Source organism: Amphibalanus amphitrite, unplaced genomic scaffold (assembly GCF_019059575.1).
Source record: "Amphibalanus amphitrite isolate SeventyFive unplaced genomic scaffold, NRLGWU_Aamphi_draft 000763F_arrow, whole genome shotgun sequence".
In the NCBI taxonomy this organism is placed as follows: Eukaryota; Metazoa; Arthropoda; class Thecostraca; order Balanomorpha; family Balanidae; genus Amphibalanus; species Amphibalanus amphitrite.
This window is the reverse complement of record NW_024882257.1, coordinates 329,217-356,035: the sequence shown is the minus strand read 5'-3', so window position 1 is coordinate 356,035 and position 26,819 is coordinate 329,217. Positions and strand designations below refer to the sequence as shown.

The 26,819-nt window shown below is 55.1% G+C and overlaps 4 protein-coding genes across 9 annotated transcripts; 3 read left to right on the top strand and 1 right to left on the bottom strand.

Annotated features, from left to right (window-relative positions):
- Positions 1 to 74: 74 nt before the first annotated feature.
- Positions 75 to 3,333, top strand: LOC122365791 (UPF0047 protein YjbQ-like). Its single transcript, XM_043337328.1, has 3 exons — positions 75 to 117; positions 525 to 608; positions 967 to 3,333. Exons 1-3 carry the CDS (start codon positions 115 to 117, stop codon positions 1,102 to 1,104), a joined length of 225 nt encoding a protein of 74 aa, XP_043193263.1. The 5' UTR covers positions 75 to 114; the 3' UTR covers positions 1,105 to 3,333.
- A 603-nt stretch (positions 3,334 to 3,936) lies between these two features.
- LOC122365783 (regulator of MON1-CCZ1 complex-like) lies at positions 3,937 to 11,560 on the top strand. Of its 2 annotated transcripts, none has more exons than XM_043337316.1 (14): positions 3,937 to 3,965; positions 5,051 to 5,187; positions 5,476 to 5,637; positions 5,951 to 6,085; positions 6,280 to 6,457; positions 6,888 to 7,059; positions 7,518 to 7,623; positions 7,796 to 7,970; positions 8,247 to 8,536; positions 8,890 to 9,068; positions 9,412 to 9,571; positions 9,979 to 10,094; positions 10,355 to 10,509; positions 10,640 to 11,560. In XM_043337316.1, the coding sequence occupies exons 2-14, from the start codon at positions 5,083 to 5,085 to the stop codon at positions 10,747 to 10,749; spliced, it is 2,043 nt and encodes a 680-aa protein (XP_043193251.1). In that variant the 5' UTR covers positions 3,937 to 3,965; positions 5,051 to 5,082; the 3' UTR covers positions 10,750 to 11,560. The 2 variants fall into 2 exon arrangements, with proteins under 2 accessions (XP_043193251.1, XP_043193252.1); XM_043337317.1 differs by lacking the exon at positions 3,937 to 3,965 and adding an exon at positions 4,076 to 4,170.
- A 181-nt stretch (positions 11,561 to 11,741) lies between these two features.
- LOC122365784 (eukaryotic translation initiation factor 3 subunit E-B-like) lies at positions 11,742 to 15,843 on the bottom strand. 5 transcript variants are annotated; one of them, XM_043337322.1, is made up of 2 exons: positions 15,671 to 15,843; positions 11,742 to 13,168 (listed from the first exon to the last, which is right to left on the bottom strand). In XM_043337322.1, exon 2 carries the CDS (start codon positions 13,128 to 13,130, stop codon positions 11,811 to 11,813), a length of 1,320 nt encoding a protein of 439 aa, XP_043193257.1. In that variant the 5' UTR covers positions 13,131 to 13,168; positions 15,671 to 15,843; the 3' UTR covers positions 11,742 to 11,810. The 5 variants fall into 5 exon arrangements, with proteins under 5 accessions (XP_043193257.1, XP_043193253.1, XP_043193256.1 ...); XM_043337318.1 differs by lacking the exon at positions 15,671 to 15,843 and adding an exon at positions 15,522 to 15,642; XM_043337321.1 differs by lacking the exon at positions 15,671 to 15,843 and adding an exon at positions 15,575 to 15,628.
- Positions 15,844 to 16,099: 256 nt separating this feature from the next.
- Positions 16,100 to 26,101, top strand: LOC122365789 (polypeptide N-acetylgalactosaminyltransferase 35A-like). Its single transcript, XM_043337325.1, has 11 exons — positions 16,100 to 16,339; positions 16,532 to 16,907; positions 17,443 to 17,665; positions 18,728 to 18,805; positions 19,620 to 19,864; positions 20,424 to 20,541; positions 20,848 to 21,000; positions 21,274 to 21,377; positions 23,182 to 23,383; positions 23,843 to 23,977; positions 24,681 to 26,101. Exons 1-11 carry the CDS (start codon positions 16,258 to 16,260, stop codon positions 24,813 to 24,815), a joined length of 1,851 nt encoding a protein of 616 aa, XP_043193260.1. The 5' UTR covers positions 16,100 to 16,257; the 3' UTR covers positions 24,816 to 26,101.
- The last annotated feature ends 718 nt before the right edge of the window (positions 26,102 to 26,819 follow it).

The window sequence follows — 26,819 nt, the reverse complement described above, 5'->3', positions numbered from 1 at the left end:
AACTAATGACATTACCTGTGTGGTTCATAGCCATTTATAAGCCTGCCTATGATAATCGTTTGTGTTTATTCTCAGGGTCTGCCATACAAACATTGTTCTGAAGGACCTGATGACATGGTAAGGAAATGATGAAATGCTGTTTAGCTTCATGCCTATGCTGCAGCTCTTATTACAGTTTGTAATGTATGAGGCATAGTCAGGTTTATTGTAGGAGGTTAGGTGTCTTGTCTGAGAAAAGCAGCCAGAAATGCTATACATGATTAGAATGTTGTGCTCTCAGCTGATATTAATATAATTGTTCGCATATATGTCAAACAGGCTTTGGTCAACCACTTTTTATAAGCCTGATAAAGCTTTCTTTGTAGCTCGCCTTTCTGGTGCTATAATCATGCAGCCATGTTTAGCGCTGGTATTGGTCTGGACTGTCACACGTCCCAGTGCAGTGTTTCCGTGCCCCACCGCCGCTGCCGACCGGCCCGCTCGCCGGGTGGCGGCCCCCGTCTGACCGACGGCCCGTGTTTCAGCCGGCGCACGTGAAGGCCTGCTTCCTAGGCTCGTCGCTCACCATTCCCGTCACCGACGGCCGGCTAAACGTCGGCACCTGGCAGGTACGGGGCCACTCAGTGTCGACGGACTGCGGCGCCGCTGCGGCTCCAGTGATGTCAGTGGTGTCCCTGTATTAGATCATCCACAATAATACGGACCCCAGTCCTTGAGTCAATGTCTATATTTAGCAAGCAGATTTGCGGAGACTTAATCGCGAAGCTCTCGGCAACGGTGATTTTCTCTTGATTCTCGCTTACGAATGTTGTTTAGTATTTACCCGTTTTTATTTACGAGACAACCTAGCTGTGCTGCAGATACCCACTGACCGTGCGATTGAGAGTGAGTTTCAGCGTACGTGTGTGGTGTTTGGCGCTTTCCCTGTGGGCGTGTGTCTGACGCTCTCTGCCCGCGCGCCGGCAGGGCGTCTGGCTGTGCGAACACCGTAACGAGGCCGGCTCGCGGAAGCTGGTGGTGACGATAAACGGGTGTCTGCGCGAGGCGGACGGCCGGACGCCGAGCTCGCCACTCTCGCCGCTGGCGTCGACCAGCAGCAGCTAGACGCCACTCGACAGCCGCCCGCCGGCTCCGACTGTAGTGGATATTCCATAACGCCCGACCGGCGCCGCCAGCCTGCCTGCCGCCGCCGCCGCCGCCGCCGCCTGATCGTGTCCGTCCGGCCGGCGCGGGGCAAACCGAGCGGACGCTGCCAGCCCCCGGCGGCTCGCGGGACGCTGCACTGCAATAAGGCGCCCGTGGGCGGCCTCCCGACCCTCACAGACGAGCACAGGCACCGACACGACACGCGCACAGACACCCACGGACAGGCACCGCGCCGACGGAGCCGGTGCCCGCCGCGCCGCGCCCCGGCGGTGACGGCGGGTGCATATCAGGCCGGCCGGGTCTGGCGCGCCGGCCTGCCCCCACCCGCCCCCGCCCCCCCCCCGCCCGCCAGCGCTGCCGCCCAGACGCCGCCGCCGCCGGTCACTTTGGTTTGCTCAAACAGTGTACATAGAGCGATCGCGCGCGCGCGAGAGACGACGGGATGCCGAGGCGGCGGGCGCGCCGGCCGCTAGTGAACGGCGGACGCGCGGCACGCGGCCACACTGCGCACCGTCACGCATAGATCATTAACTATTTTATATTTGTACCTGTTAACATAGTTGTTTTGCTCGTATTCAAAGTTTATGAGCGCCGCGCGCGTTGCGTCGCTCCTCGGCCGTCGGTGTCTTCCATGTGGGCGGCCGCGGCCGCCAGAGGGGGCGGCACCGGTCCCCGGCGCCGCACGGATCGCTCTTCCCTCCCCGGTACTTCCTGATCTCCCCCCCTCCCCTCCCTGATCTTGTAACCCCCTCACTGGTCGGGCTGGTATGGTCAGGCTCTATTTGCTCTTCGTCCAACTGAACTGGGCCTTTCTGACCGGCCTGCCAGGCTTTGTGGCAAGCAGAGCACACGTCCTCCTTGGAGTGGCTTGATGCTGCCCACACTGGCACTGAAGTAGGTCGTCGGCCCTTCACTCCGACCCTGCCTGTTCCTCCTCTCGCAGGAACGGCCTGGCTCCCACGCTGTCCTGTCCCCTCCCCCCCCCCCTCCCGGCCCGGCCGCCGCCGTTCCAGGGGGCCGACCGACAGCCGGCCGCTCCCGGGGTAGGGTCAGCTTCGCTTCGAGTGGGATGTCGCCGGCTCGGTGGCTCCTATATGCATTACACTAATTGTGCGCGTGGTAGGGGGCGTGCATGCGGCCATTGACATACCAGCGAACGAGTGCAATTACGCCGAATAGCGTGGCCGCGCGATTGTGCAGTTTTCGGGCGGTGCTCTCCGTTTCCATTTCTTCTTCACGTGTCTTGCCGCCGCGCGCGCGGTGCTGCCCCGCCGCGGTGTCGGCGAGTTTCGCACAAGCCTGTTTAGGGGAGCGCGTGTGGGTGTGAGTGCGCCCTGTCCGCCGCCGGCCGGCCCGATGGGTGTGATTGCGCGCGCCCGTCTGGCGCCAGTACGGGTGGGGGCGCGGCCCCCGCGACCCGCGGCTCGGCCCGCCCGGTCACTGTGTCGCACCGCCGCGCACCCGCGGCGACACGCACCGGCCTTGGCGCCCGCTGGTAGACGGTAGTCTTCCCACTCCCGCGCGCGGGCCGCGCCGGCGTGCCGCGGCGCCGCGTTTGTCTACTGCCGACCGCCGGCTGCCTCGTCGTTCGGACGGAGCCCGGCTTCCCGTCCCGAGCCGTGCCGCTCGGCCGCGCGCGTCGAGCCTCGTCCTTCGGCGCCGCGGCCGACGGCGGCTCGGACGGCTAGTTCGCTTCACACTTCAAAATGCCCATCGGTTTGTCTGCTGCCGTGCGTTCCGGCATCTTCCTTATCATGTCTTTTCACGTTCCTAAGTCGCGGGCTGGCAGGGTAGCGAAAAAGTGATTCGGCCCAGAAGCGTTCTACCCGCAACGTTGAGGATACGCGAATCTGTCACGCCTCTGCTTCTCCGACTTAATCAACATCTTCCACCTAAGAAATCGTGGCTTCGTTGGTGACCTGCCGAACTGCGCGCCTGCCTGGACCTCCAGCTGACGGGAGTGGCCCCATTCCGCCGGTCCGCCCCGCCGTCGTCCACGGACGGGGCGGCGCCGCCGTCCGCCCGCCCGACAGTGATACGGCGCCGCGCTACACCCAGCTCGTTGACAAATATGGGTTCACAGTTTATTGGACACTTTTTGCATCTTTGCGTATCGTGAAGTGATATGAATGTGTTGTATTATATAATGATGGGCTAAGAATTACAATAATACATTGTTGATTCATAGTTGCGCTGTGTTTCACGGCTCCGGCTCGCCTGGTTGGGGCTGAAAGCTAGGCCATGCCTCTCTTCAAGGACCAAGGAGGCGTGTTACGTAGACGCCAGGCAGCGTTCTCAGCTTCAAAAGATGTCTTTACGAACTTGAAATCTGGACTGGACCAAAGCCTGCTCAATGAGCTGATGTGGTATTAGCATCTTTCTTGGAACGACAGAGGAGCTCGACCGATTCGGCTTTCTCTTCAGCATCCGTTGAAAGACCCAGAAAGACCCCAATCTCTTTACGTTTGTAGTTAGCACGGTGTCCACTGTTCAGCCCTGGTCCAGCTCATCGTCAGGTTTACATAGCCTTGGCACAGCCAAGACTCTTCAAGATATAAGACTCCAGGGTCCAGCCAAACCCACGGTATAAAGAGAACTTTGGCGAAATCCAAAGCAAAACTCAAGCAAGCTCAAGATTACTTTACTAATAAGCAAGCTGACCACGAAGGGTTCCCTTCATATAGGTGGAAAATATGGCAGCTTTCTAGATTTGGAAGGAATAAAACTTGGATGCGGATCCTGCGCACCTGCTTCAATTGCGATCTTTCACACAGGCAGGCTCAAGGCAGTATAGCAGGCTTGCGTGCGCCCTATATACCGTGCGTGCGCCGTGCGGGTTACGCTATTTTTATATTTTTCTCATTTATTGATCAAACCAGGATCAAACATATTTTTCAAATTTCCCACAAGATTATTACAGGTAGTTTCTCCGTGCTTTTTGAGGAATGAGGATCATATTTTCACACACCTCACCTCACTCTTACGTCGCCCTGGTACTGAGAACAAATGCTGCAACAAATGCTGGTAATGAGAACAAATGCTGCAACAAATGCTGGTAATGAGAACAAATGCTGAGAAATGCTGAGGACAAAGCAAAACTTTGCCTCCATTAAATCATTGCAAATTTACCTGTGTGTCACTGTCCCACCAACATTTTCATGCTTGATTTTTCAAGAAAATACAGCCCAATCTGAATTGCTGATTAGTTGCTGTTTTTATTGGCATGCTGGGCTGGAGGGTTTCCTTTACAAGGAAGGTCAAGCTGGCACTTCTCATTTCATACTCTTGCTGTTCAACAGCACAGATCTCAAGCATTTGACAAATAGGCCAAGAAATAACCGTGGCTGTCAGTCTGCCGACAAGACAGCTCCTGAACAGCACTCATGAGAGAGAAGCTATGATGTTGATTTCACAGTATATATCAATAAAAGTACAATTTCAATGTTGTGATTCAATGTTGATACTGTATCACCCCACTGTTCTGTTGACAGCATTACAGGGGGCAAATGCCCCCTCAGGTGTAAAAGGTCCCATAGGCCTGACAGGTCCTAAGGTGTCAATCGGCTTCTTAGGGTGGTTCCAAATCGGATAGTCGAATATGGTCTTACAGAAATAGTATTAGTATCTTACTTGATGCTAAAAGTACTTATGTCATCGATTATATGCCTGTCCCTTTCAATATGAATATCACAATAGTGGCAATAGCCTATTATGAAGTGACCACTGGCCAGATAGTAATGCTAATGTTCTTTAATCTGTGACATCTGTGGCATGTCCCATCTACCACCTTGTTCACTTTCCTTTCACTTACACTCTTCCTCTGCTGCTTATATTGAAGTGAGTGAGAATTTCACTACCTATTGATTATGTAATTTGATCATTTCAACTCTTTTTGTCTCTCCAGGTGATAGCTTGATCAGTTAGCTGTTGCTGAAAATGGCAGATCAGCAAGATCACCTTCTGTACCTCAATCCAGAGCCTATTCGATTTGAAGCTGTCAACAAAGTGACAGCAGTCTTTTTTGATGAAGCAAACAAACAGGTAATTATACAAGCTACTGTCTTCAGTATAACATGCTAAGCACCCATTCAGGCCTTCTCCTTAAGTTTTCATTTAAATGATGACTAAATCAGAACATCAGAACAAACCACTCTAGAAGTTATTGAGCCAAAAACACCCCAGCATTCAGCAGGTATCTTTTTATGTTATTCAGCAATCAGCTGCCAATTAATGTCACCCTATTGACAGTGCTATTACTGCAGTAGGTGTTTTGGACGGTCACATCCCCCTTTGCTGCCAATCAGCGCCAGCCGGCCGCGGTCGTTTCAGATATTCTCGGTGCGCTCGGGCGGCGCCACGGGCGTGGTGGTGAAGAGTCTGGACCCCGCCAGGAACACCAGTTTCCGCATGGAGGACCGCGGCCCGGTCATCTCCATCAAATACTCGCCGGACATGAAGGTGCTGGCCATCCAAAGGGCCAAAACGTCCGTGGTAAGACCCAACGTGATTTCGTCTTTGGCGAGGTTTGTGATTACAAATTCCAGCTGTGTTATCCCCTCTGCTGGTATGACAGTTGAACTATTTAGAAAGCTGAGTTGCTTATAGTTTTTAGTACAAGCACGCCTCGTCGCCTATATGCCAGTGTAGGCTCTCTGGTTAAGGAAGTGGGTATATTTTGCTGGGTGCTCGCCACAGTTCCACCCTCAAGTACCGTCAGCTGACCGCGCAGGCCGCCCTGCGAGGCAGCCTCCGCCGCGGTGCCGCTCGGTCACGTGACGATCACGGCCGGCCGCCTCGTTGGCAGGAGTTTGTGAACCGCGACTCGGAGGCCGAGTACTCGCAGAGCTGCCGCAGCAAGAGCGCCACGATCGTGGACTTTTTCTGGGTGGCCGACTCAGAAGTGGTGTACGTCACCGACCGCGGCGTCGAGCACTACCAGGTGGGGCCGGCCGTCTGCCTGATAGCGGGAAACTAGTCTGAGTTCATCGCGTATTACACGTGAGAGTATCTTCATTGCTATTGGCCGCTCCATCTGGTCTGCCCCAGACATTTGACCACTGACTCTTCCTTGCCGCCCTCCGGTCTCCGACCTGACCTGACCTGCCCGCTGTGCCCGCTCCCCCGGCCGCCCAGGTGGTGCCGTCGCGGCGGCAGCTGAAGTCGCTGAAGACGTGCAGCTTGTCGTCCAACTGGTGTGTGTTCTCCGCGGAACTGTCCTACCTGCTGGTGTCCACCGGCGCGCTCGGCAATACGCTGCAGCCGTTCGCGTTCCGGGCCGCCGGCACCATGACCAAGTTGGCCAAATTCGACGGTGAGCGGGGCCGGGGTGGCGGCGGGGCGCTGAGGTCCGGGGAGGGCAGGGGGAGAGGGGTGGTCAGTGTGCCGGTGTGGTCAGCAGGGCGGGATGGGAGGGGGTGTGTCTGGCACTACCTGGCACTGGTTTGTTGAAATAATTGGTAGCTAGGGGTTTTGTACTGAGGGTTTAATGTTCCACTCAACATTGAAATATTCGGAAGGGAAGGAAAATGATTTTAACAGTAAAGGAATGCATATAAATTTTAGTCTGCTAGCTTGCGATCTGTGATCAGGAGCGGGAGAAGCTGAGCTAATGCGCGGTGTTGGTGTCTGCAGTCGTCAGACATTAATTTTCATACCCGGTTTTTATCCCCCCGTCCGCCGCGCACTGGAGTTGCTGGTATTACCGTCCCCCCCCCCCCGTTCTCTCCCGTCCGCCCTGGCAGTGGAGCTGCTGGAGGCGCCGCGGCCGGCGCGCCTGGCGCTCCACTGCCACGATGTCACCGTGTGCAGTCTGCACGGCCAGCTGACGGTGCTGGCGCTACTGCACGCGCCGCCCGGCTCGGCCGCAGACGCCGCCGGTCAACCCGCAGAGATCCGCGTCCACCAGGCCAACAAGTGGGGTCCCGAGTCCCGACCACAGTGGAGGGGAGTGGGCCAACAAGTAGGTCCCAACCACGCCACGCAGCGTTGAGCCAATGGATCCGAACTACACCGTGGAGCATCATGGTCCGACATATATTGTGTATGCATATCTTTGCTGTTTGCTCAACTGTAATGTCGCCAAATGGTAGTACGGGGACCCGCAGTTGCTACTTTACACGAACCCCAACTCTAACCGTCTGTCCTGTCCAGTAACAACCGATAACATTGATATCGACTGCCGGTTCCGGACTGCCGGAATGCTGGTTTAAGAGCAGCTGAGGTTTTATGTGCGTGTCCTCTGACAGCTTATCGTTGTTCCCTGTGAGGGTGCTGGGACAGTTTACTCAGGGTCACTGTACAGTAGCAACTGCGGCCGCGGGTCCCCGTACGTGCACCATGCTAACATAGCCCCCCCCCCCTCTACTCGGCAGAGACGGCAGCATTTCGCGTACGAGCACCCTGCAGCTGAACGCACGGGGCAATTTCGCCATATCGATCATAGACAACCTTGTCATCGTGCACCACCAGGAGTCCAAGGTAGGCACAGGAGTTCAAGATTAGGTACAGATGTCCAAGGTAGGCGCAGGAGTCCAAGGTAGGCACAGGAGTCCAAGGTGGGAACAAGAGTCCCGACTTAGGCACAGGAGTCCAAGGGCCGCGCCGTCCGCGCCGTCCTCTCAGGCTCTCACCCCCTCTCCGCTCTTGGCAGACCTCCCAGGTGTTCGACATCACGCTGCCGCCCGCCGGAGACGCCGCCGGCGTGGCGGCCCCGCTGCAGCGCCCGGTGGCGCCGCCGGCCGCCATCCGACCGTTCCACCTGCGGCTGAGCGCCGGCGCCGCCGCGCTGGATGCCGACGAGCCTGCGCAGCTCGCCTGCGAGCTCTGTATCCTCTGAGAGAGAGCGGCCGGGACGAGCGGTCCTCTGAGAGGGACGGGGACGAGCGCCAGGGGCTGTGGCGTCCTCATGGGATCGGTGGCTGGGGGTTTGTGCCTTCTGACCTGCTGAATGTGTGATTCAACACCGCTGACGTTATTAGAGTATAGGATCAGTGCTGATTTTTTTTTTCACAATTTATCGCGGACTACGTGAACCCGGATTTCGGTATAGTTTTCCGTTTTAGTACATGTCTTGTGATAGTTCCTTAACCAGCGCCCCGCAGACGCGGCCACCTGGGTGGTGTTCCAGCCCAACATCATCATCGACGCCAAGCTGGGCTGTTTCTGGACGCTGGAGCTGTGCGCGGCGGCGATCCCCGGCGCGCTGCCGGACCCGGTGGCGGCGGCGCGGCTGTTACTGGCGCGCGCCGCCGGCCGGCCCGTGCTGCTGCGCCTGCTGCGCCGGCTGCTGCTGCGCCAGACGGAGCGCGCCCGGCTGGCGGACGTGGGCGGCGTGCTGGACCTACTGAACGAGCAGACCCGGCGGCAGCAGGAGCACACCGTCAGCTCGCAGGTGGGCAGAGCGGCGGGCTGCGGCCGGCTGGGCAGAGGGGCGGGCTGCGGCCGGCGGGGCAGAGCGGCGCGCTGCGGCCGGCTGGGATGGCCGGGCCGGGTGCAGTGGTTTTCAATGTTTTTTCTAGAATGTTTTGTTCGCCTCGCGAGGTTTTTTGCCACGTAGTTGACTGTATTATGGCATTTGCTAGTCGCCGATTGTGTGCTCTGTCCTATAGGAACAAGGGAGACGCATTCACAAATCACAGACACAGATTGCGTGCTATTTTTGACTGCGGTACGACCGCGACTGCGCCGCTAAGTGCTCTCCTGTTGCGCTCTCGTCCCGTTGACCGGTGCCGCTCCGGCCGTCAGATGGGCTCGCCGGTCTCGGCGCTGGGCACCTCGCCGCCGGTGGCGCCCACAGAGCCGGCGCCGTTTGTCATCACCCAGTCGGACCTGCACTCGGAGGTGCTTTGCGACCTGGTCAGCCAGCAGATGGGCAGTCGCGCCGACCAGCGCTGGGTCACCGGCGTCCTGGTCGAGTGTGTCAGGTACCGTCACGGACAGGACAGGGGGGGGGGGGGTCGGGTGTGTCAGGTACCGGCAGGGGCAGGTCGGGGAGGAGGGTCGAGTGTGCCAGGTGCCGTCTTGGGCAGAGCAGGGTGGAGGGGGAGGAGGGGGGGGGGTCGGAGATGCTTCGAGGTGTGGTGAAATGCATTGATGTGCCGAGAGTTTCGAGTTTTGTGCGGCCCTTGAAGTAGATCGCTCTTTATCGGCGCTACTGGCTTGTATGTGCGATAGATTAATATCGACATGAGTTTGTTGACGTCTAGTATTAGATGCTCCAGCCCCCCTGCTGAGTGGTGACACTGAGTTGTAACACTGCCGTGTCAGGTCGCTGACGCAGCACGGTGTGTCGGTGGAACACTTTCTGTACGAGATGCTGATCAACACGCTGGTGCTGCGCGGCTGCTTCTATCAGCTCCAGCAGCTACTGCAGTACCACGCCGTCGACGACAGCAAGCCGCTCGCCTGCCTGCTGCTCTCACTGCAGGTCAGTCGGGTGGGAGAGAGAGAGCGAGAGAGAGAGAGAGAGAGAGAGAGAGAGAGAGAGAGAGAGAGAGAGAGAGAGAGAGAGAGAGAGAGAGAGAGAGAGAGAGAGAGAGAGAGAGAGAGAGAGAGAGAGAGAGAGAGAGAGAGAGAGAGAGAGAGAGAGAGAGAGAGAGAGCGAGAGAGCGAGCGAGTATGTATCGATTGAAATGTGTGAGAATAAATGTCGTCAGTGAGTACCAAGTGGTTGCGCTCGGAGTGTGGATTTGGATGGTCCTGTGCTTGCCATCGCCCCCACCCCGTATTCCGTGTGTATCTGGGCTCTACTGGCAGCGCCTCCCCGGCCGTTCTCAGACTTATAGTGTGTATCTGAAGAGTTCCACCAGCTAAACTACCCCTCCCCTGTGTCAGAGCGTGTACCCGGCGGCGGAGCAGATGGCCCTGGACATGCTGAAGCGGCTCGGAAACGCCAACGAAGAGATCATCGAGGTCATGCTGGCCAGGAACGACGTCACGGCCGCCCTCAGGTGCGTACCCACATCTCATAATGCCAGCTGGGGACAGGTGGCACGTCTCGGCGATACACATTTAATACAATAAATACGATATGTATTTATTTACCAGGCCATGCCCAGTTGGTACCTGAGACGGGTAATTTTGGAATTTAGTTTTTTTCGCCTTAAAAAACAACAAAATTAAAGGAATGACACGTCTTCCCACTCCCAGGACCCAGTATGGCTGGGTGGCAGGCGTCCCCTGAGTGACGCGCCCCTCCCCGTGTCGGCAGGTACGCCAGGGCTAATGAGATGGTGTCCGGTCTGTCGGCGCGGAAAATTCTGGACGTGGCCATGAACTCAGGCGACCCGGACCTCTTCTACACCACGTTCAAGTTCTTCGAGGAGAGGAACTACCGGACCAAGGGGAAGGTGGACTTTGCGCCTGGTGAGTGGCCGGACTGTTGGGGGACATTGCTCTGTTACTGGACTACCATCATATTCTGTTTGAATGCTCCATTTATACCAGGAACCCCCTGTGACCTGTGGCTGACCCGTCTGTCCGCTCCGGTTCTCAGGCGAACACTGCGAACTGTACGTGCGCCACTTTAACCAGCTGTTCGGCGTCACCTCGAGCCTGCGAGACGCGCTCGAGGCCGGCCAGCGGCGCGACGAGGGCGTCCTCTGACAGCGGATGGCCGAGAGCGGCCTCCTCTGAGCGGCCGCTCTGCCAGAGGCTGTACCGCGGGGCTGCGGCTGTACCCCGGCGGGCCCAGTCAGACGGCAGCTGCCGCGGTACAGCGGGTACTCGGACCCAGTACAAGGAGGGAGCCGTGGGCACGCTGGTGTGCCTCTGCTGTGGGGAACCGAGTCCAGTGCCTCGTTCCATAAAGCGAGTCCGTAACTTACGCCGGTTTTTGGTCTTGTATTGCAAGTGCATGTGAAGCGATAAATTTATTTCCCCTTCTCCCTTCTGTTCTTGCTTACAAGATAAATAAATTCAACGATTTAAACTAACGCCATCGCTTCACATGCACTTGCAATACAAGCCCAAAAACCGGCGTAAGTTACGGACTCGCTTTATGAAACGAGGCCCTGGGCGGCCCCTGGCCATCGTCCGGCGCGGCGCGGATAGCGTTATTGACGACATTCCCCTAAAATTGTTACCGTACTCTGGGCGGCGGTGCTAACTCAATTAACTTATCGGGATAGCCACATTCCAGTTCGGGTTCGAGCCTAAGTGACCCCACCCTTGGGATCGAACCCGCTGAAGAGGATGTTACAGTCCTTCGTGGCTTTGATTATTATACACTGGGTAATGTGTTGAGGTGTTATATTATCTGTATGTATTGCCAGACTCGCGTGCCTATATTGTGACGACCCGCGCGTGTACCCTCGGGCTTTCATTGAGGTGACGCTTTGTGTCCTGGCTCGCCCACCGCGGCTGATGCCAATGAGGCGCGTGTCATCAATATATTTGCCAACTGACGTGATTTTAGGCAACTTGTTTAAAAATGTATCGAAAATGCGTGGGCCAAATTGAGTACAAAGTGGTATGAAACCCATGATGTCAGATGTGTGACCGAGTGCACAAGACATTGATCTACGCAACTAATCTCCCTATCAACCCTTCTCTTCCCGCCACTACCGACACTCGACCGTCAGATAAAAACCCTCACGTCCTCCGCGAACCATCCGAATGTATATTAAAAGTTCACAGTGTCGCTGGCGCTACCGACCGGCAGCTGGTCACATGTCTCCCGCCCAGCCGCCGTGCTCCTGGTTCTTGGCGCTCAGCTTCTTCCGGATGGTGTCTGTGAGCGTCTGCGCCCGGAAGCTGATGTGCTTGGTCTTCTCGATGAGCTGCTGGTAGGGCGACACGGCCTGCTGGCCCATGATGACGTGGCCCTGCGCAGAGTCTATCTTGGCGTCCAGGTGCGCCTGCCGGATCAGGTTAACGATCCACCGCTCCGCCTCCTTGGGGTCCATGTTCAGCTTCTGCGCCAGCATGTTGATGCTGATCACCTGGTGGATCCGGCAGAACGTCTCGAACGTCATCAGCCGCGCGTTCTCGATGAAGTCGGCCGGGCAGGAGACGGTGAAGAAGTCGTTGGCCAGCACGGCCTCGCAGGCCTCCAGCTTGTGCTGCGCGCCGTCAAAGTCGAAGTTGACGTAGAGGCACTCGATGAACTCTGTGATGGGGTCGCGGTACGAGTACGACTCCTGCTGGATGACCTTGACGAGGTCCTTGAGCGCGTTGGGCCGGTTCTGGCGGCTCATGACCACGGCCGTGGCCAGGTAGCGCAGGATGTGCGGGCACATGGTCTGGATGGTGTTTAGGTAGTTGGGCTGGTAGAGGAACATGTCGATCAGCAGCTCGTAGCCCTTGGGCGCGTTGAAGAACACGAACAGGCTCCAGTGGATGAGCCAGCAGCGCTGCGTCAGCGCCTGGGCGTCACTGCTGAACGGGTGGTTGTCGATGTACTCCTTGAGCCGGTTCATGTCCTCCACGGCCGCCTCCCAGTGCTGCATCAGAATCTCCGACGAGAACTTGCCCCACAGGCTGTTCAGGTAGTTTTTGTCGTTGGTGGGCACCAGCACCTTATGCAGGTACAGACACTCCGCGGCGCGGCCGTAGTTGCCCACCTCGTAGTTGAACTTGGCCAGCCTGTACAGCGTGTCCATCATCTCCACCTTGAAGTTGAACCGCTCCACCAGGAAGTCGACTAGCTGCTTCGAGTCGCGCGATACCTGGATCTGCTTTTTCACCTCCTCGTCGTGGAGGATGGCGAAGATGGGCTTCGTCTCCAGATTGAGTTCGTTCCACTCCTGGATGACCTCGCTGCGGCGGTCGTTGATCTCGGCCGGCACCTCGCGGTCCGGGTACACCAGCTCCAGGATATCGATGTTGTAGTCCACCATGTTGGAGCCCTTGAGCAGCTCGAGCCGGCACTTGTTGATGTCGGTCTCGTCATAGACCTCGAGCCGGGAGAGGAACTCCAGCAGCGGAAACACCATGTGCCGGTCCAGGTAGGACGCCACCGTCATCGACAGGTCGTACTCGGTCATTGTGAACCGCTATCTGGGAGCCGAGGCTTCAGTAATACCTGCCGGGCGAAAACGTGTTGTGTTAATGACAAAGTCAAACCATATCATCACAGGAAGACCAATGATCAGTTGTGACGAATCTAACAGAATCATTTATAAGGAAACCATTGGGCAAAACAGTTTATTTTACTTCTGCAAACATCCTACTGTGAAAAAAAAAAACAATGCTTCAATGAATGATTATGGGCCCAAATTCGCGCTCGACTGTTCAATGCCAGGATGCCAACAAACATTCATGTAAGACCACAGAATTGATCGAACAGTGTTTATCAGCGTATAGGATAAGGGAAATTGCACTTTCTCCTGTTTACAGTCCGATTCTGTCAACTAGTGCAGCTACGAAGTGACGCATGCAATCGACACGCTGGTCACAATATCAACCAGCAATGGAGTTGCATGCCGACCCGTGCTGGCTTTCGTTGTTTTACGGGTCTCCCGAAAGTGGCTGAAAGCCGCTTTTGATTGAACTCTTCCCGGAAAACACGACGGGCCAGGGGTGCGGAGCCGGAGCCGGAGCCGGGCCGGCACATTTTGCCCGGAGCCGGAGCCGTCAAAGACTCCGGCGCTTTTTAAGAGGAAAAATCAATTTATCTAGTTCGGTTTGACAGTACAAGACAGTAAAACATGTGGTACCTACGTCATCACGTGAATGAAAAAAGCTGAACACGTATTACCAGTGTCCCACAGTACGCTATCAACCTCCTGTCTGCAGTCCTCCCTCCCCACGTCTACTGTATCCCCAGAACCTGAGGACCGGTCATCAGGTGATAGCCATTGTTTTGGCCACCCGTCTTTATGTAATTGATCGCATAGGAAATGTACTGAGTTGGAGCCGGAGCCGGACCATTTTATTCGGAGCCGAAGCCGGAGCCGCAATGACATTTCACCCGGAGCCGGAGCAGTTTTTTTTTCTTCAGAGCCGGAGCCGTCTGAAAATTTTACGGCTCCGCATCCCTACTACGGGCATGTTCGATCAAATTTACAGCCAGACTGGCTGCAAAAAAATGATGCCTATACCTAATACCATTGTTGCGTTGTCTTTCATGCCTGAAGTAGAAGAACCTCCATACCTACACATGGCGCGACCTTTCGCTCCCAGCAGCTTTGGTTTCCAAAAACAAACCCGTTTATGGCCATTGATTTCACGGCATGCATTCCTTGTTTTGCTAGAAAGTCACCACAGTAGCACTGTGGTACTGATTTTTTTTTAGCACCACACAAAGCTGAATGAGTAGACCTGAAGCTGACTAAGTAAACAGTGGCTAAAAATGCCTCACACAACATGCTACACATCTTGTCTTCTCTGCTGATGGAGCACTGTTACCTTCTGACATACACACAGCTTTTTTAGCTGCTGAAAGGGCAGAATATCTTAACTGGACATCCATGAGACAAAAAAATGTTTTGACCAGTTTTTGTTTGAATTAGTTATGACTTTTGACTGCCTTGTGGCAATGCAACCACATTTTCAGCTAATCCAGGCCAGAAGCCCCAAATCAAAACTTTGCCAAAGAAAAGGTGGTGAAAAATACTGATATTTTGTATCAAGCCCTAGTCAGTCTTTTGGCTGGTGGATGAGTAGATTGGTGGCATTTTTTGACCATGCAATGGCAGATACCTGCTTCACAGCTGGAGAGTGTCTAGTGTTGCCGCAACAGGGCTTGTCAACTTGCCTTTGCAGTTTGCTGGCCTTTATTTCTGATATAACTAGCTTCAAATTATTTTTAACTGCTCTAAGATGTGCTGCACAAGCTAACCAGCAAAACGGCCCCAAAGCCGGGTCACAAGATTAAAAATGGAATTGATTCAGAGCATTGCCTTTTGGCAGCCCAGGCTAAAAATGAAAGGGACTAGATATCAAGTACCTTCTCTTACTTAACTTACTGACTTAAGAAAAATATCTGAAATCATGACTAGTCACTGACAAGTGACAGCACACAGTACTCAAGCTTAAGAGCTGAGGGATGTCCTATAAATGCATAATGCCTGTATTGGTACCTATCCTCCCCGTGGCCTAGTGGATAAGGCGTCCATCTCCTAACTTGGAGGCAGCGAGTTCGTGGCCGAGAAGCTTCACATCGTTTGACCCATGTTCCTAAATTTGTCAATTCTGGGCCACCCTGCATAAAAAATGATAATAGGTATTTCGAGTACCAGTTAATTAAATGGGTGGGCAATAACATGCATATTATGGAAAATGCGCCGCGGGAAAGGATTAACAATAATCTGTCCAGATGGGCCCACCACATTTAACCTTTAATATATAACTGATGTGGCAAGTCATTGAAACATAAATTTTACAAATGAGCCATGTCATTATTTCACTAGAACTTAAAAAATTCAATGTCTTACTTTGATAAAATAATAAATATTCAACATATACCTATACCCCACAACACACACACCACCGCCGCTCTCCCCAGTGGCCACGCCGAAAGGCAATTAAGTGTGTCTTAGAGACTAATCTCATTTACTGACGTCACCATAATTTGGGCTCGTACATTGAAGTAAATGCCGATCTTGCTGCTTGAGGTTTTCGGTAAATGCAGTTATAACAAATAATTTTGTTAGGAAATTTATTTTTGAGGCACCAGTAATCCTCTTTTCATGTTAATGCCTGAAAACATCCAGAGCCATTTCAAGTATTTGCAGATTTTGTGACGTAGGTGCTAGAATTCTATCTAAAAGATTTCTTTCATCTTTGGTTGATTTGTTATTGCGCCAATATCGCAACAGATACCGCATAGTTTTTTAATTAATATGAAAGACTCCAACCAATTTCATACTGATAAACAAGGGATTTCCAAGGAACAGTTAAGCACAAAAAAAATCATGAAATAAATTTTGTTTTTTTGCATAAATCAATTAAAATTTTTCCTCATTTGAAGTGAAATAAAATAATGTTGAGGTTTTTATTCAATTGTTGACGCAGATGAAAAACGGCGCAAATAACATAAACAACAGCTGCTCGCCGCTGCTTTCACTCTGACTCTGAGGGGACGTGTGATTATTGCACTAGTTATTGAAGTATTATTGCTCCGCATTGCTTCAACTCTGATACGAAAGCTTTATACAGAGTTATGACAAAATGGGAATGATGCTGACTCATAGGATTCCACATGGAAATGGAAGGCACCCAGTTGTCCACCGGCACAGGAGAAGTGATCATGGTGAGTCGAAACTTGAAGTTGAATTGAAGAATTAATCAAGTTAGAAAGGGATGGAGAGTGGTCGATTTATCAGGCTTCAGTCATTGATGTTTGTAGCTATTTTAGTTTCATTTTGATAAGATTTTTCTGGGACATGTTACTGCTGAAATGTGTTTTCTGTCATGACAAATTACCATTCCATGTATCTCTCAGAGGTTCGACATCTGGGCACAATGCAGCTCTGCCTCAAGGTGCACTGGACCCTGCTGGCCATGTGTGCTGTCTGTGCCTGCTGGCTGATGCTGCTCTACCTCTACCTGGGTCTGGAGGGAGGCACCGGCTCTGCCTCATCGCCGGCACCGCTCACCACAGAGCCATCCCAGCGCACCACCGAGCCAAGACGCCTGAGACCGGTGGCCAGACATGAGGCCCGGGGTGGGGCAGGGCCTGATATGGAGAGACTGGGCAGGGTTGGATCAGAGGCAGACCGTCGTAAGAAGACCGAGGGGTACGAGAAACATGCATTCAACACTCTGGTCAGCGATCGGATTGGACTGGAGCGTGCCGTCCCAGATACCAGACACAGCTGGTTAGTGGGGATGGGCTGGACTGGAACAGCAAGGTGTATCTGTATGTAAAGTTATCTTAGGGCCAATGCATTTATTTAGCTTTCCTTTGATAAATTTATTTCGATTTTTTTAATTGATTGACCAAGCCAGAAGTCATACCTAGCTGAGCATGTTGAGCTGGTGTTGATGTCCAGCCACCAGCACTGCATTGGGAAGCTGTGGGTTGTCTGGAGAATTCAGAAGCTGAATGTGCCCACAAGGCCGACTGTGGTCTGTACTCACTGACTTCAGCTAGCTATGGGCTGCTGCCTCAGCTACAGACCATCCCTGTCAGGAAGTCTTACATAGTCAACGTGGAGCATTTAACCTGGGCTCTTAGCGCCAGCACTAAGAGGCTCCACCAACTGAGCTATGGGGCAGGCCCCCAGTCTGTGGGGTGGGGTGGGGACAGGATGATATGCCCTAACCGATATCTGAGCAGCAGTCTGACCTCAGACCGTTCAGAGAGGAACTGAGCCTCAGACGCTGTACTGACAGCCGCTGTTTCCTGCGCAGGTGCCAGAACCAGACGTACCCGTCTGTGCTGCCTGACGTCAGCGTCGTCATCTGCTTCTACAACGAGGACGAGACGGTGCTGCTGCGCACCCTGCAGGCGCTGCTGGAGCGCTCGCCGGCCCACCTGCTGCGGGAGGTGCTGCTGGTGGACGACAGCAGCGACGACCCGACCCTGGCGCCGGCCGTGCGGGCGCACATCGAGAGCCGCCAGCTGCAGCACGCGGTGCGTGGCCGGGCCCGGGGGAGGGCGGGATGACCTGTGACATGGTGGAGCCGAGGGATGGAGGGAGCGGGGAAGAACGGGTTTTATGTGCTATAACGACCGAACTATTTTACGAAAAGCGATTTTGTGGAGGGATCTTAGGCCATGCTTCATAAATCTAAATGGGTGAAATGTATTGAAAATGGCAATGTAGCATAACAAATGCTTCTATGGATGCCAACTTCGCGAATTTTTGGCACTCTGCGTTTCGAACTGAAACCTATTGCTGCATGCGATGCATTGTGACAGTGAATGCCTCTTCACACATGTCTGTCAGTTTGCATTGCGGATCGGGTCGCGGTGAAGGTAAGCCCACGCGATAGACTCGACGACGCTCATTTTTCAACGATCTCAGATAATCAGTTCAGCTTCTCACCGATTTCTAGTGGTGGGCAATCTCCCAACCCCCCAATTTGCCACTGTCCTTATACCATTTTGCTTCTGATGTGATATATATATCCTGATGGGCTTGCCGGTTTATTATTCGTTGCTAAGCCGCCGTGTGTTTGATTCGCTCGCACTGACGCGTTTGTTGTGTTCGATATCGGCGCGTCCTCTAGCTGAGAGGCACGTGACTCGTCAACTCTCGTGTGTATCGTACATTTGTCAGTCATTGCGCGATATCGCTTCGATGCTTAGCGATACCGTATTGTCTCATAATCTTGCGTTCATGAGTGGCGTCTCCTCGCTTCATGCCTACCGTTAGGCTGTGATATTGTTGCCTGGCTCGTAAGTGAACATCGTCGCTGTTCTTCTGTTATTCATCAGTTCTCTTTTCAATGTCTCTTGCTCTGTTCCACCCTCCGTCCGGCCTGTCTCCAATCGTCTCCGTCTTTTCTAGTCTCCCGTCCCTGACTCTGTATAGTTTTCTTGATCGTTCCGTCTCTGTATGTTATGCTCGTCTCTGTAGCTGTCCCCCGTCTCGGTCTAACTATTTATGCTGGCTCTGTGACCGTCTCCGTCTCAGTAGCCGTCTCTTGTCTCCGTCTCCGTCTCTGATAACCGTCTGGCGGTCGTTCCCAGGTGCGTCTGATCCGGTCCGACATTCGGCTCGGTCTGATCCGCGCCCGGCTGCGCGGGGCTGCGGAGGCCACTGGAAAGGTACGTGACGGGCTCCGTGGCGTCCGACCAGTGGGCAGACACGGGGCGGAACGGCGGGGAGGGCAGAGCCAGGTAGCACACCGCGAGTCCTCTGACCGAACCCGCTAGCTAAACCTCTGGGAAGGGGAATGAAAGATATCGAGCCCGGGGGTCGAGGATCTGACCGCGGCTTAAACCTGTTTCGGATTTATCGGATCGCTCGATCACGAGTGTCGGGTTTTGGCTGAGCGCGGGGATCAGATGATGCCGCTGTGAAGACTGCGTTCTGGCCGGCGTGGGGTCGTATGTAGTCATAGATGCCACTAGATGGATGGCCCTGCTCTGAAAGGTACTTCACATTTGGTACTTACGACCACGAGGGATTTCGACACGGCACTCGTGTGGCCTATCTGACCACCGTTTTATTTGCGAAAGGGAACGCCGTTTCAAGTAGTTGGATTTAGCTTATCACACGTCATTGATCGATTGTGCAACCTTTGGCCCCTGTAACAACGCTGAATTGCTCAGCATATCAAAGCGGTAGCTGGGTGTTTCGTTATAAGGCTCTGTATCTCTATCGGCGAAGCTGCAATAGCCAATGTTCACTGAAATGCCACGGCCACGGGCGTGTCCGGAGTGTGCTCTTTGAACTCATAATTCAATGTACCGCACTGGGAGGGAAAACTGAACACACTACCGAATTGTTTGTAATCATTTGTATTGTATGTATGCTCTGCTGGTGGCGGATTTTTAATTTACACTGTAGGCTTTGATGCGGCGTCATCTTCCTTTCTCACAATCCGCCTACCTCCGTTAATCGCCCGCCGTCCGTCAGGTGCTGGTGTTTCTCGACTCGCACGTGGAGGTGAACACGGACTGGCTGCGGCCGCTGCTGGCGCCCATCGCCGCCGACCGGCGCACCGTCACCGTGCCCGTCATCGACGTCATCAGCGCCGACACGTTCCGCTACACGGCCTCGCCACTGGTGCGCGGCGGCTTCGGCTGGGAGATGCACTTCAAGTGGGTGGCCGTGCCGCCGGAGAGGCTGCGGACCGACGAGGACCACGTGCGACCCATAGAGTGAGTGACGGGAGGGGAGGGGGAGGGGAGCGGGTAGGTCGTCCAGCCCATAGAGTGAGTGACGGGGAGGGGAGGGGGAGAGGAGCGGGTATGTCGTCCAGCCCATAGAGTGAGTGACGGGGAGGGGAGGGGGAGAGGAGCGGGTAGGTCGTCCAGCCCATGGAGCGATTGACGGAAGGGGAGCGGGTAGGTCAGGACGAGTGTTAAGGGAAGTGACGCTGCGGCCTCGCGACCCGTGCATAGTTCGAACTGCGAAGGGAGAGCGGACTTCTCAGAATGACGCGAGACCTGAGTGGGAGTTTTTGTGTACGGGAAGTTCAGGATACCGATAGATTATGATCCGATATGATAGCTGCTGACTTTGGCGTACGTTTAGCGTACGTTTAGCGCAGGGTTAACGCATGTGCCTATAGTTTCAGTACAAACGATGAGAATAGTGAGGACTCTGTTCCATGACCGTGTCGCATGGTCTGCCTGTTCGCCTGTCGCGCTCCTGCAGTGCTGCTGTGACTCGGACCGGTCTGTGATCCCCCTCCCCCCCCCCCCCCGCTCCCGGCAGCACCCCAGCGATGGCCGGTGGTCTGTTCGCCATGGACCGGCGGTACTTTTTCGAGCTGGGCGGCTACGACGAGGGGATGGACATCTGGGGAGGCGAGAACCTCGAGCTGTCGTTTAGGGTGAGTGCCGTGCGGTCCGTGCCGATACGACCGTGTGTACACACAGTCCGTGACGGACCACTTCAGGGACAGCGCCCACTCAGAGCGGCCGTCGGCCCAGAGTGGCGCTTCAACTGGGGCGCTTGTAGCTGTACGGTGACCGGTGTGTCATGGCTTATTTGGCGGAGGCCATATGTGTAATTGTATGATATATTTTAGCTTTAGATGTTACATTATTTAAACATCTCCTCTGACCACTAACCCGTGTCTGACCGCGGCTGGCTGTTGATTTCTGATGTCTGATCTCTGACCCCGTTCCCGGTCCAGGTGTGGATGTGCGGCGGCCGGATGCAGATCGTGCCCTGCTCCCGTATCGGTCACGTGTTCAGGAAGCGGCGGCCCTACGATAACCCCGAGGGCACGCGCTCCACGCTGCAGAACCTGCTGCGGCTCGTACTCGTCTGGCTCGACGAGTACAAGGTACCTATACCGTACAAGGTACCGTGTACCGTACAAGGTACTATAAGGTACCGTATACCGTGTATCGAGCTATACGGTACCCGGTCAGAACAGTTCAGCGCTCAGCGCCGTGGCTGTGTGACAGATTATAAGTCTGGCTTATTTGGGATGCCGTCGATCATTAAGTGAGTGTTATATTCTGATTGGGTTTCTAGTTTGTCATATCATGCATCTCTCGCAGTGTTCGTTCCGTGATTATGACTGATGACCCGACCTGTCCGCTCGCCGTCTCAGGACCACTTTTACGACGCGTTTCCGGACGCTGCGGGGATGGAGTACGGAGACGTCTCCAGCCGGATCAAACTCCGACAGAAACTCAACTGCAAGTCCTTTAAATGGTGAGCGGGAAGGATTGGTAGCTAATATATCAGGCTCACTCAGTGTCAGCGGATTTATTAGCAGAAAAAAAAAGAATTTGAAATAACCATCGATAAGTATTGAGCACGTTTACAAGTACTTACCGGTTTATGGAATGAATATATCGTTCGTGGGCTCAAAAGTTGTTTTATCACTCCTCTCCCGCAGGTACCTGGAGACGGTGTATCCGGAGCTGAAGGTACCGGAGACGGTGTACCTCCCTCACCGTCCCTCCCCTCCCGCAGGTACCTGGAGACGGTGTACCCGGAGCTGGAGGTACCGGAGACGGTGTACCTCCCTCACCGTCCCTCCCCTCTCTCAGGTACCTGGAGACGGTGTACCCGGAGCTGGAGGTACCGGAGACGGTGTATGTACCTCACCGTCCCTCCCCTCCCGCAGGTACCTGGAGACGGTGTACCCGGAGCTGGAGGTACCGGAGACGGTGTACCTCCCTCACCGTCCCTCCCCTCCCGCAGGTACCTGGAGACGGTGTACCCGGAGCTGGAGGTACCGGAGACGGTGTACCTCCCTCACCGTCCCTCCCCTCCCGCAGGTACCTGGAGACGGTGTACCCGGAGCTGGAGGTACCGGAGACGGTGTACCTCCCTCACCGTCCCTCCCCTCCCGCAGGTACCTGGAGACGGTGTACCCGGAGCTGGAGGTACCGGAGACGGTGTACCTCCCCTCACCGTCCCTCCCCTCCCGCAGGTACCTGGAGACGGTGTACCCGGAGCTGGAGGTACCGGAGACGGTGTATGTACCTCACCGTCCCTCCCCTCCCGCAGGTACCTGGAGACGGTGTACCCGGAGCTGGAGGTACCGGAGACGGTGTACCTCCCTCACCGTCCCTCCCCTCCCCCAGGTACCTGGAGACGGTGTACCCGGAGCTGGAGGTACCGGAGACGGTGTATGTACCTCACCGTCCCTCCCCTCCCGCAGGTACCTGGAGACGGTGTACCCGGAGCTGGAGGTACCGGAGACGGTGTACCTCCCTCACCGTCCCTCCCCTCCCGCAGGTACCTGGAGACGGTGTACCCGGAGCTGGAGGTACCGGAGACGGTGTACCTCCCTCACCGTCCCTCCCCTCCCGCAGGTACCTGGAGACGGTGTACCCGGAGCTGGAGGTACCGGAGACGGTGTACCTCCCTCACCGTCCCTCCCCTCCCGCAGGTACCTGGAGACGGTGTACCCGGAGCTGGAGGTACCGGAGACGGTGTACCTCCCCTCACCGTCCCTCCCCTCCCGCAGGTACCTGGAGACGGTGTACCCGGAGCTGGAGGTACCGGAGACGGTGTATGTACCTCACCGTCCCTCCCCTCCCGCAGGTACCTGGAGACGGTGTATCCGGAGCTGGAGGTACCGGAGACGGTGTACCTCCCTCACCGTCCCTCCCTCCCCCAGGTACCTGGAGACGGTGTACCCGGAGCTGGAGGTACCGGAGACGGTGTACCTCCCTCACCGTCCCTCCCCTCCCGCAGGTACCTGGAGACGGTGTACCCGGAGCTGGAGGTACCGGAGACGGTGTACCTCCCTCACCGTCCCTCCCCTCCCGCAGGTACCTGGAGACGGTGTACCCGGAGCTGGATGTACCGGAGACGGTGTACCTCCCTCACCGTCCCTCCCTCCCCCAGGTACCTGGAGACGGTGTACCCGGAGCTGGAGGTACCGGAGACGGTGTACCTCCCTCACCGTCCCTCCCCTCCCGCAGGTACCTGGAGACGGTGTACCCGGAGCTGGAGGTACCGGAGACGGTGTACCTCCCTCACCGTCCCTCCCCTCTCTCAGGTACCTGGAGACGGTGTACCCGGAGCTGGAGGTACCGGAGACGCGCGGCCGGCAGCCGGGCGGGCTCGTCCTGCCCGGTACCGCGCACGACCGCACGGTCGGCTCGGTGCGGCTGAGACTGGCGGGCACAGGGCTCTGCCTGCGAGTGGCGGACGGAGCGGGCGCCTCGCTGGGGGAGTGTGCAGACCACCACCCGGACCAGGTCAGTGGAGAGGTCAGACCAGACCAGACCAGACCAGACCAGGTCAGTGGTCCAACCGGTCAGAGGTACAACCATTCCCAGACTAGGCCAATGTGCACGGAGGAATCTTTTCCCGGTACTCCGGTACGGAGGACGGGGAAAAAGATGTGTTCAAACCGCTGCCCGTTCTCATAACCGTGGCCGGGCTTCCTGTGTCAATAACTGAGATCAAGACACCGTTGACATGCGATGTTCTCGGCGTTTACGAACAAACCCACTTATATCGCAAGTTTTTTTACGATGAGTGTGTTAGTCGAAGTGCAAGGACATGTAACAACAAAGCGTTTCATGATCTCAAGTTGTCATTGCTCCGTCTGATAGCTGTTATGGTCCGGAGTGTGGGTGCCCCAGGTCTGACACACCACCTTCCCCCTCTCAGGTGTACAGTTAGCTCTGACACCCCGGGCCTCCCCCTCCCAGGTGTTCCGGGAGACGGGTCGCCAGGAGCTCTCGCAGGGGGAGCGGTGTCTGCAGGCGTCTGCCGCCGACGAGTCGCCCACTCTGGCCGAGTGTCACCGATCACTGGGCGACCAGCAGTGGAACTACGGCGCAAAGGTGGGTAGCTAATACCGCACCAGCAGTGGAACTACGGCGCAAAGGTGGGTAACTACTAACTAACACCGGACCAGCAGTGGAACTACGGCGCAAAGGTGGGTAACTATCCCGGACCAGCAGTGGAACTACGGCGCAAAGGTGGGTTGCTACCTCCGGACTGGCAGTGGAACTACGGCGCAAAGGTGGGTAACTACACCCGGACTGGCAGTGGAACTACGGCGCAAAGGTGGGTTATAACGACCAACGACCCCTCAGCAGTGGAACTACGGGGCAAAGGTGGGCAACGACCAACGACCCTACAGCAGTGGAACTACAGGGCAAAGATGGGTAACGACCAACGACCCCTCAGCAGTGGAACTACGGGGCAAAGGTGGGTAGCTAATACCGCACCAGCAGTGGAACTACGGCGCAAAGGTGGGTTATAACTACCAACGACCCTTCAGCAGTGGAACTACGGCGCAAAGGTGGGTAATGCTGGTCCAGCCAGCCAGAGAGAGGCGCGGAGAGGAGCTGTGAAGCCAAGATAAGTTATGGTGGTGAATTTGTATCGACTCTCTGACTTCTAGCAGTGGAGTAATGGAGGCATGATGATGTACACTGTCTGAGGGTACCTAGCGTTGCACCACGCCGTCTACATCTGCAGCACACCGACTCCAGCAGCCCACTCGGAAATTCTGGCTGACCTCTCCCCCCGTTCCGCCAGGTGGGCTCGCCGGTGTATAACCTGGCGGTCGGCCTGTGCCTCTCGGCCCCGGAGCGGCGTCCCGGCGCCCCTGTCGCAATGACAGAGTGCCGAGACGAGCCGGGCCTCACCTGGGACGTGCTGGCCGAGAGCTGACCCCGCAGTGACCTGAGAGCTGACCCCGCAGTGACCCAGCAGTGACCGGCAGTGACCCTGGCCGGGTCGGACCGCCGGCGGTCCGCCGCCGACTGGAGCGGCTGGCGGAGAGCTGACCTCGCAGTGACCCGCAGTGACCCGCAGTGACCCGGGCCGGGTCGGACCGCCGACTGGGCCGGCTGGGGCGCGTGTTAGGATGGCGGTTTGGTGGCAGGCGGGGACGGGATATGTAGCAGAGGGAGAGGGGTAGGGGGTAGACGTGTTTTGTCCCCAAGGGACCTATGGAACTGTCGGGGGAGCGGACGGAGCATGAGCCTGCAGATCTGATCAGGGGGTGAATGGTGGTCTCTGGGTATGATAGAGCACGGTCAATGGTAAACAGCACACGCATCGGTGGGGGCGGATCGAATCACCGAATTGTTTTACCTGGATGTGCAGATGTATAATATGCAGGCACTAATCGCGAATGTCTGCTACAGAGCTTGTGCAGTCTTTGTTTTGTTAATCAATTTGATATTTTTATAAGAATTTTAATGTTGAGCCGTTAATGTGTGCTGTATGATTGGCTGGCTGGAATCGCTGTGTGATCTGTTTCACCGAACTAACCCCACTGCCAGTGCCGTCTCATTCCATCGTAACAATCTTACACCGTCAACGTTGCTGGTTTTACTGATCAAACCAGAATGGCCGCATGGCTTACGATTTAACTGCACAATATTGGCGTCTTATAATGATCGCGATAGACCGGTTTTGCGATTAATCGGACCACGTCTGTTGAGGTTGTGACGGTTGTGTTTGGGCGTTACGGTATAGAAATACTAACGCTGATCAGTGAGATTTCGCCATGTCGTATAGTGCTGTAGCGGATTCACGTCAGGTCGAAAGTACTTCGTGTTTTATATGTCGCTCGTTTTTATTTCGGCAAAACTTTCTAGTATCGTGTTTTGTGCATTGTGTCCGTTCGTGCACATCGCTGGTAGGTATCGTACGGCACTAGGCTGATATGGTGGCGTCACGTCCTTTTGTCGCTTGAAGCAGCTGAGTCACGTGCAGTTGGTTGTTGGTTGTGGTGGCAATCAGATGCGTCAGATGGGCCTTTCTCGACAAGAGGATCGATAAATGGCCCGAGGGAATGCTATTTTGTGAGTGTTTGTGCCCCGACACAGGCTTCGTAAAAATGATGCTCCTCGATGAGCCGGGACGTAGTGAAGCACTGCATTGTCGTTCCGTTTTGCAACTTGATGATGCTATAACACCCGAAAGGCAATAAAATCACTTCGTTTTCATCCATGCTCTGCAGTTTTATGATACGCCTCAGTGATGCGGGAATCGGGATGGTCAAGCCAGCTCTATGAGTTTGGCGATTTGACCGGTGCTGACGGTGGCTGACCATTTAACATGAGATTTCCAAGCTCTGTCGGAGAAGTATGCTACTGCACAAAGCATGCAGGTTGCAACACTACTCCAAAGGATATGGAAGGCAACATTAGGCTTCTTTGCCCTCTAGCGAACAGTGGTGCTATCCGTGACCATCTATTGCCGACCGGTGTCCTCCCTGGCTCCGCTGGGAATGCCAAACGCCAAGTTCAGATAGGTATACGTTTTCAACCAAATGTATTTCCTGACTTGAGGCAAGGAAGGCTAGGCTAGGTTCCGCATGTTGTTACCCTTCAGATTTTTAGATAGCATACACAAAAGTACTACGAAATGAGTGTCTTTGGTATCAAAAAATATCTCATTTGGTAGCCCTACAGATAAACGTTTGTGGTGCTTTGTAGACGTGTGACGTGCATTGCATTTTGCCATTTGGTGGGATGTAATGCATCAGTGCTGCCAGATTTGGAGGATTTCCGCAAATCTGGAGGATTTTGAACTCTATTTGCGGACAAATTTCGCTTTTGGAGGATTTTTGAATCTGGAGGAAAATCTGGAGGATTTGTCGCCCGATGATTATATTCAATTTCATGGAAAAATATAACACATTCAAGACTAAAAAGGCATTTT

Bases quoted from the DNA above. Each gene is read 5' to 3' on its own strand.
- LOC122365791 (XM_043337328.1), top strand. The intron at 609-966 runs GTACGGGGCCAC...GCGCGCCGGCAG, and splicing joins TAAACGTCGGCACCTGGCAG to GGCGTCTGGCTGTGCGAACA.
- LOC122365784 (XM_043337322.1), bottom strand. From the start codon at position 13,130: ATGACCGAGTACGACCTGTCGATGACGGTGGCGTCCTACCTGGACCGG.
- LOC122365789 (XM_043337325.1), top strand. From the start codon at position 16,258: ATGGGAATGATGCTGACTCATAGGATTCCACATGGAAATGGAAGGCAC. The intron at 17,666-18,727 runs GTGCGTGGCCGG...GGTCGTTCCCAG, and splicing joins GCCGCCAGCTGCAGCACGCG to GTGCGTCTGATCCGGTCCGA. The intron at 20,542-20,847 runs GTGAGTGCCGTG...TTCCCGGTCCAG, and splicing joins ACCTCGAGCTGTCGTTTAGG to GTGTGGATGTGCGGCGGCCG.
- LOC122365783 (XM_043337316.1), top strand. From the start codon at position 5,083: ATGGCAGATCAGCAAGATCACCTTCTGTACCTCAATCCAGAGCCTATT. The intron at 6,086-6,279 runs GTGGGGCCGGCC...CCGGCCGCCCAG, and splicing joins GCGGCGTCGAGCACTACCAG to GTGGTGCCGTCGCGGCGGCA. The intron at 10,095-10,354 runs GTGCGTACCCAC...CCGTGTCGGCAG, and splicing joins GACGTCACGGCCGCCCTCAG to GTACGCCAGGGCTAATGAGA.